Source organism: Larimichthys crocea, chromosome XIX (assembly GCF_000972845.2).
Source record: "Larimichthys crocea isolate SSNF chromosome XIX, L_crocea_2.0, whole genome shotgun sequence".
NCBI classification, from domain to species: Eukaryota; Metazoa; Chordata; class Actinopteri; family Sciaenidae; genus Larimichthys; species Larimichthys crocea.
The window spans coordinates 128795-136471 of record NC_040029.1 but is presented as its reverse complement, the minus strand read 5'-3'; the positions used below and the strand labels follow the sequence as shown (position 1 = coordinate 136471).

The 7677-nt window shown below is 43.4% G+C and overlaps 1 protein-coding gene across 2 annotated transcripts; it reads right to left on the bottom strand.

The window, feature by feature from the left end:
- Positions 1 to 1123: 1123 nt before the first annotated feature.
- On the bottom strand, positions 1124 to 7555 carry cyp27a2 (cytochrome P450 family 27 subfamily A member 2). 2 transcript variants are annotated; one of them, XM_010750322.3, is made up of 9 exons: positions 7260 to 7552; positions 6369 to 6559; positions 5876 to 6075; positions 5587 to 5784; positions 5319 to 5479; positions 3986 to 4152; positions 2844 to 2925; positions 2527 to 2766; positions 1124 to 2201 (listed from the first exon to the last, which is right to left on the bottom strand). In XM_010750322.3, the coding sequence occupies exons 1-9, from the start codon at positions 7509 to 7511 to the stop codon at positions 2085 to 2087; spliced, it is 1608 nt and encodes a 535-aa protein (XP_010748624.3). In that variant the 5' UTR covers positions 7512 to 7552; the 3' UTR covers positions 1124 to 2084. The 2 variants fall into 2 exon arrangements, with proteins under 2 accessions (XP_010748624.3, XP_019113791.1); XM_019258246.2 differs by lacking the exon at positions 1124 to 2201 and having other exon boundaries at positions 2609 to 2768; positions 2845 to 2925; positions 7260 to 7555.
- Between the last annotated feature and the right edge of the window lie 122 nt (positions 7556 to 7677).

Genomic DNA, 7677 nt, shown 5'->3' with positions numbered 1-7677 from the left:
AAAATAAAAGTCAGGGAATTCCGCAGCGGCTCCCAGAGGCTGAGATATTAAATACATCATAAAATATCAACAAACAACACACTGAAATATTTATTTTTAATAATATAGGAAGGTCTGTTTGTGCGTTTTAGACCCGTTTTTACACTTATATTTAATTTCTAACCACTTTTTTATGTTTGTTTTTCATTCATCATCACATATATACACTAATATTATATTTTCCATGTGTAATACGAGTATTTTTGTGCTGCACTGTATTTCTAATGTGTTTCTTTCCTCTCTCTTCTCTTCTTTGTTGCTATTTTTCCTTTCTAAATGATAAAAATGTGTTTGTTTTTTTTGCAGTGCACCGACGTCCTCACGCACAAGCGGCGTCAAGCTGGTCTAAATTAGATATAATACAGGAAGTAGCATGCTCAACCTTCAAAATAATAGTGAGAAACCTGCTGCAAAAACAAGAAATATGCAAGTTTTATTTACAGAATACAGAACTTTCCTTTGCAACAGCAACCACTGAGGGTCAAAACTCCAAAAAAACTAAAGAAAACATGAACATCTGAATCCCAAAATTAAAAACACAAACAAATAGTAACAGATTACTCTTAGAAAACAGTTATGAAGTGTCCTCTTTGGCTCTGGAGGAGCTTCGTTGAGTCTCTCTTGGAGGGTGAGCCAGATGGAGACACACTGGACCTTTAAGTGTACAAATACCGTGCTGATTATACAGTGTGTGTAGTATTTAAGGCTTCACTGAAACATCCAGGTGATCAGGTTTCCAGGTGAGCACGCAGCCAAGAAAACTCACCTAAAGTTGCTTCACACATCTACAACGAGTGAGCCAGAAAAAACATAACCACTTGCTACCACTTCAACACTGGGAGTCCTGCATTCTTATGTAATCTGAGGCCAGGTTTTATACAAGAATGGACTGAAAACAACAGATTCATTCGGCCGTGTTGTTCTGAGCCGTCTGACTGGATCTGCAGGAGCTGAACCGCTTAGCAAACTAAAAGTGTCCAGCAGGAGGCTGCAGAGAAACAATCGACCTACTTTGAGTCGTCAAACGGACACAAAGCTTCAGTGTCGGCTCCGAGGAAGAATAAAACACTGCTTGCATTCCACCTCCGTTACAACATCTCTTTATTTGGTTAAGAAACGAGGCCACACAGAAGCACACTGAACAGCGTTTAACAAGGACCAAGAGCATCGTTAAGTGTTGAAATACATTTTCTAAGATTTGTTTCTTACAAAACTACACATGAAGGAATACTAATGATACTCTGTGAGAATATTTAGTGAAGATTTATTACAATAAACTTCTGAGTATGAGAGATAATGTTTCAGGGATATTACAGACTAACGTAGGAACAGTAAAAACTTATTTTAAACCACTGTTAAACTCTTATATATTTTTCTACAAGTCACATTCAATCGGCTAAGAACACAAACGCTATGAAGACTCTTTAAAGTCGAGATATTAAGCCTGAAAACCTCCTTTCCTTCCCTTCCTCCGTCCTTCATTCCTTCACAGTCTTTTTGTTTCCTTCCCTGCCTCCTCCAACCTCCTTAGAACTTGAATTTTACGTTTAAAAGGTGAATAAATTCAACAAAATGAGAGCTGTTACAACATAAACTGTCTTCGAGGTCATCATCAGGTCATCATCTAGTGTGTCACGTCAGCTCCTAACTCACCAGCTTATTTAAAGATAAAATAAACTTGAATAACTTGGCAAGTAAAGTGTCCGTGAGTGCCAAGTCAATATTAGCACTGCTAAGGTGTTAATATATTAAGTGATCTCATATAACCCAGGAGGGAAGGAGGAAGGATTACATGTCATTCACAATGATCAGTATATCATGTGCGGAACATACTTAAAGGGAAATGGGTGTAATTCAAATCACTTCCCAAATCAGGAAAATAGTGACCCTGGTAAGAAAGATGGAGTTCTGGGTAAAGATGACACACCAGATTTCCCCTTAAATTAGTAATTTATCCCATTATTCTCCAACTGTGCAGACGCTTGCAAATGAGTAATGTCTGTGGAGCCTGTGCAAAGTGTTAAACTTGAGTCCCGGCGCCGTCATCAGTCCCGGGACAGGAAGCGCAGGTTGATGGGCTTTGCGGGGATGAGCAGGGTTCGTGTTTTAGGCTCGATGACCGGTGCGCCTTCTTCATGCTGGACCTCGTAGTGCTGGATTAACTGCAAGATGACACAAGGACTTGGTGATTCGGCAAAAAAAAAATTGTTTGATTACCCCCTCTGCCCAGGACACTACCAGGATTTTAGCAGCAGAGCTCAAAAACTGAATTCAATGGAACAATTAATTTGACGGCAGATGGGCGTCCACCATGAGCCGGGTTCTGCTCGAGGTTTCTGCCTCTTAAAGGAAGTTTTTCCTTGCCGCTGTTGCCAAGTGCTTGCTCATGGTGGAAGTTGTTGGGTCATGTGTCACGAGATAACTTCTGCTTTTATTCGGCGCTAAAGGCCCGCCTGGAAGCTTGAAACATGGTTGAAACTCACTCACCCTGGACAGAGCAAAGTACAGCTCCATCTCCGCCAACCTCTTCCCAACACAGGCCCGCACCCCGACACCGAAGGGGATGAAGCTGTACGGGTGATGCCGGTAGTAGCTGGTATTCGACGGCCTGCCGCAGATGCTGCCGGGCTCCCTGGTACGGATCCAGCGCTCCGGGATGAAGAGCTCTGCGTCTACAAACTCAGCCTCATCATGATAGGTTGTGTAATGACACAGATGGAACTGAGTCTGCAAAGAAAGAATGACTCATTATTGGGCAACTTTGGGGAAAGTTGCACAAATTGAATTTTGTGTTGCTTTCTTACCTTTTTTGGGAACCAGTAGTTGGCCACAACTACCTCACTTTCTGAAACAAAGCGCCCATTTCCGGGTACGACGGGGTAAAGGCTGAGAAGCAGACAGACAACAGACAGGGGTTAGACTACGTGAACATGAGCTGCAGTGTGACATGTTGCTGTTTCCTCTTTGAAAAACCACAAGAGGTATTTTCGCCTGTGCTTCACATCTGTTGCAGCAGATGAGGAGGACAAGATAAGCAACAAGTGTTGCTTAGAAAAACTGTTCTCTCATGCTACTGCACACAGATCAGCCAGCAGCTGTAAATGTTTTCCCGACAGCAGCACCATTTGTTGATATCTGTCTTTCCCTTTGCATGGTGGAGTTTGGACTTGCAATCAAACAATCATGTCTGTTTTTAATGCAGTGAAGGGTGAACCACCACAGGCATTTATTGCTGCATTTGATCATCATTCACTCTCATTCACTGTCTGTGTCACTCAATCACTAAATTGCGAGTCAGACTCAGATTTAGAAGCTGGGTACGTGAAATAAAGAAAGTCAGAACACAACAGGTAGAGTGTCAGAGTTTAGTTTAGTCATGAATCCACCTGGGTAGTCTCAGTTTTAGAGACTGACTGTGAAGGTTTGACCGAGAATTACTCATCTCAATGAGGAATCTGGACGGTTCAATGAAGAGTTGGACGACCCAAGCAGCGCTGGAAACCGCAATTTCTAAATTACATTTCAGTGTCTTATTGACAAAGAGAAAAACAGATCTGAAAGGTATTTCCTTCTCGGGGAAACTCCCCAGAACAGTTTGCTCTGTTGGCATTCCATCCATGTTGTTTGTGGCTCCTGTTCAAACTTTGTAGGAAACTTCTGCAGTCTTTGTACCTTATTATTACTTCTGCATTGACATGTAAGCAGCACTTAAATGTGTTTATCAAGGCTCAAAGTGCAGCTGATTTGAACTACTATATTATAATGTGCTCTGCTGCTGGGTGTGTTGTTTTTCCTTCTGCTCTCTCCTGTGTTTTCTGTTGCCCTGCCCTTCCTTGCAGCCTCAGTGTTGAGAGGTTTGTTTGCACGGCGCTGGTGCTACGATACGTCTCTAAGGGATGTTGTCCCCGTCTGACTTATCTTTTCTGTTTTTTCAGGGTCAGCTCACCGTAACGTCTCTTTTATAACCGCTTTCATGTACGGCATCTTGCTCAGGTTGTCTGTGGTTGGCTCTCGTCTGTCCGGACAAACAGAGTTGACCTCGTTGTACAGTCGTTCCTGAGCCTTGGGGTCCCTCGCTAGATGGTACAACGCCCACGACAGGGTGTTGGAGGTCTGACATCAGACAGGAGAAGAGAGAGAACAGAGGAGGAAAAGGAGAAATCAATCTCATGTCTTAGACGTGAGTCACACCAAAACGCATAGCTCTTCAACTGACACTATTGTGCAGCGTGTAACAATAAAAAAATAACGATTTATTTCGCTTTCTGACAACCGGCGCTCCCTCTCCTCAGTCATCCTCTATGTTGCTCAACAAGAACGAACGGACACAAACCAGAGGAAACTTTTTGGTGTCACTATTTTGCAGCACAGACTCCAATGAACTCCAATGAACTCAAAAAAACAACAACGTCATGCTCTTCTTGCACTCATGAAGGTTCATCTTCAATCTGGAAACCCGCATGAACTCTCCAATGTTTTGATTTTTTTTAATGCAGTGCCCATTTTAGCCTTTAGAGGGGGTAGTGTTGCATATTGCTGGGTACAGAGATCTAGTCGTAGGGACACGATGCAGCCTGTTATTTTTGTGAGTTGTTTTTGATGATATTCTTCACTTCAATGCAAAATAAGTCAAGCTCATCATGCTGTTGAAAAAGTACCTGATTTCTAATCTAACTAAATGAACCTTAGCCTCGAGTCAGGATAGAGGCGAGATAACTCTAAGATTTCACAGACCAACAGCGTGTTGCAAAAACAGTGGCAACAAGCCTCAGCCCCACCTGAGAATGCTGCCAAGCGAGCTCTGCCCATGCATGCAAGAAGAAAGCTGTGATAATCCCTGCACTTGAGTGTGTTTTTTATTGTTGGAGGTTAAATTTGTTGGAGGCCAAAGTTCACGATTTCCCTGCAGGCAGCAGAGTGATTCAAGGGTATAAATTTCCTGCTCAATAAGATAAGATAATAAGATTTTGCTACATCTTTGCTCATGCAACACTCATTGTAGGAAATTCTTGATCGATCTGCCTGAGCAAACGTTCATGGACAACATGGAGAAAATGATTGCATGATTTGTGCAGATGTGCGGACAGATTTACGACGAAGACATCAAAACTATGACATAACACGTAGCCACGTCTTGCGTTGATGCCAGCTTTGCACACTCGTGGCATTTTCAGCTTAATGAGTAACTCACCTGGAATGAATTTTGAAAAAAGCCTTGGCATCTACAACTGTGTTGACTGAATGCATGTATCAACTGGTACCATCACTCCCCTGCTCACCGTGTCAACTCCTCCCAGCAGCAGCTCCGTGACGGTGATGTAGACCTCGGCTCTGCTCAGCTCAGAAGACAGCAGGTAGGTCAGGTACATCCCTTCTACCGGCTCACCTCTGGACACCTGAGCTTCAATTTGAGCCATTCTCCTGTCAATGAGGATCTTGGCTGCCATAAGAAAACACAAAAAAACACAATACAATTTACAACCTAGTAAGTGAATCTGAAATTTGGACCCCAAATGTTTAGTTTTGTTCCGTTCTTTTGCTGCATACCCACGTCATAGAGGTCATCCCAGGCCTGAATGAAGCGTTTCCAGAAAGGGAGGATGTTGCGGGTCCAGCGAGGGAAGAGGGGCACAGTCATGGAAAGCGTCAGCATGTCGTTGGTTGCGCTGATGAAGCGCAGCGTGTCTTTGGGAATCTCCTCTTGCAGGCAGCCCAACCTGGTCTCAAATAAGATGGAGGAGATACCTACAGGAGGTCAAATTTGGGGTAAAATTAAAAAATAATCAAAAAGCGTGCCCCTAACCTCGGGCTCTGTCATTACAGAAGTAACTCCCACCTTCAAAGCCGAACTTGTAGAACTCAGAAGTGATATCTGAAACTGTGACCTGGTCCTGGCTACGACTTCGGAGAAGCTTGATGCGTTGCAGCAGATCTCCAACCACCTCATGGATGATGGGGGCGTAGGCTGACACCTCCTGTAACTTCAGCATCTTGGGGTTCAGGACACTGCGGAGTCTGTACCACTCAGGTCCTGTGCTAGAAAGTAAAAGAGCATCGGTGGTCCTTCAGATTAAAAACTCGAGGGGCACCACGAAGGAGCCCTGAGGAACTCCTTTATAATGGGTTCATGAAATCGGACTCCAAATACATTATCTTTAGCAGTTTAAGGGATTCTTTCAGGGATATTTTATACAGAGCCTTGCTCATGAAACTTTCTACAGGGGCTCAAACAGAACTTTTATGTAAAAGTGTTTAGGTTGTAAAGGTCATTGTCACGCCTAAACTGAGAGTTTCTTGTTAAAACCACATCAGCATTTGTCTCCACTCACTCCACATGCAGACCGTAGGCGTATCCTCTCATGTCCCGGTGCTCCTTCCAGTGAGGCACCATTGCTCGGACCGGGTATCGGCCCTCCTGTCGGATTACCTCAGCGATGAGCTCTGGCGTCGCCACATTGACGATGTCCATCGGGCCGAACTTGGTGCGCCAGATGGGCCCATAGATACTCTTCTGCAGACCCTAGAAAATAATGCCAGTGTGCAAAATTAAAAGTGGGAATTGGAGTTTAAAGTAAGTAAGTAAGTTTAGGACCATTTTGAGGTACTTGTCCAGTGGTTGAGTACTTCTATTTCATTAAAATCAATCAGCTCCGAGCTTTACAGATTAAACTACCCAAGAGTTCTGCAGAGAGAGAGAAGTTCTGCATAATGAGTACTTTTACACGGTAATTTGTCATACTTCAACTACACTTCTTTGCATCAGTGCCCTGCAGCAATAATAAATTACAAACAAAGGTAAGTCTGTACACTTACAAATTGACACACACGGATGCATGACTATAAAATGTGTTGATCTTCCTCTGGGCTTCCCTTAGGCTCCCTATCCCCGATCCTCTGTCTTCAGCATCTCCCATATTTTCTACCATAGGTGTGGTAGAAATATACTTTTATACGGATCATAAAACTTTTGTCACAGATTTTTTTTTGTTTAAATTCACAAGAAAATGAGGCCATTTCTACATTTTAATAAAAGTTTCTGGGGATGTGGTTCTAACATAATTATATCCATTGGAAATTATACAAAAAATGCACATATGTGTGCTTAAATGTATATAAACTTGCTTTAAAGCAAAGCTAGTCGATTTTAGAGCCTTGCTTTTGTTCTTACTTACTTACTATGGAGGTCAGATATTAGTTAAATAACTATAAAACAGTCTTACCTGCAGTAAGTGGCTCTTGTCTGCATATCCTTTGACAAACAACCAGTACAGATTGGTGGACAAACTGGGTCCGGGTAAATCATCGATGGTCTTCAGCTTCCCAGCCGCAGTCGTGGCGTGAACGTTCAGGTTTCTTCTTTGCGCCGCGTCCGCAAAGGCTCGGAGCTCCGCACCGGTCCGAGCCGCCGGCAGCGTCCGGGCGCGGTGCGCAGCGAGCCGAAGGGCCTGTGATGAAACTGCCGTGGAGCTCATGGAGGAGTGTCTGTGTGTGTGTGTGTGTTTCTTCTAGTATAGACGTGTGCTCACCCCTCTGCAGGGAGTTTTCAGCCCTGCCTTTCAGGCAGTTATTACCCTATGTTAAATGGGTGAATAATTATCTAATTTGATCTAATTTACACATAATAATAGGAGTCCTTTA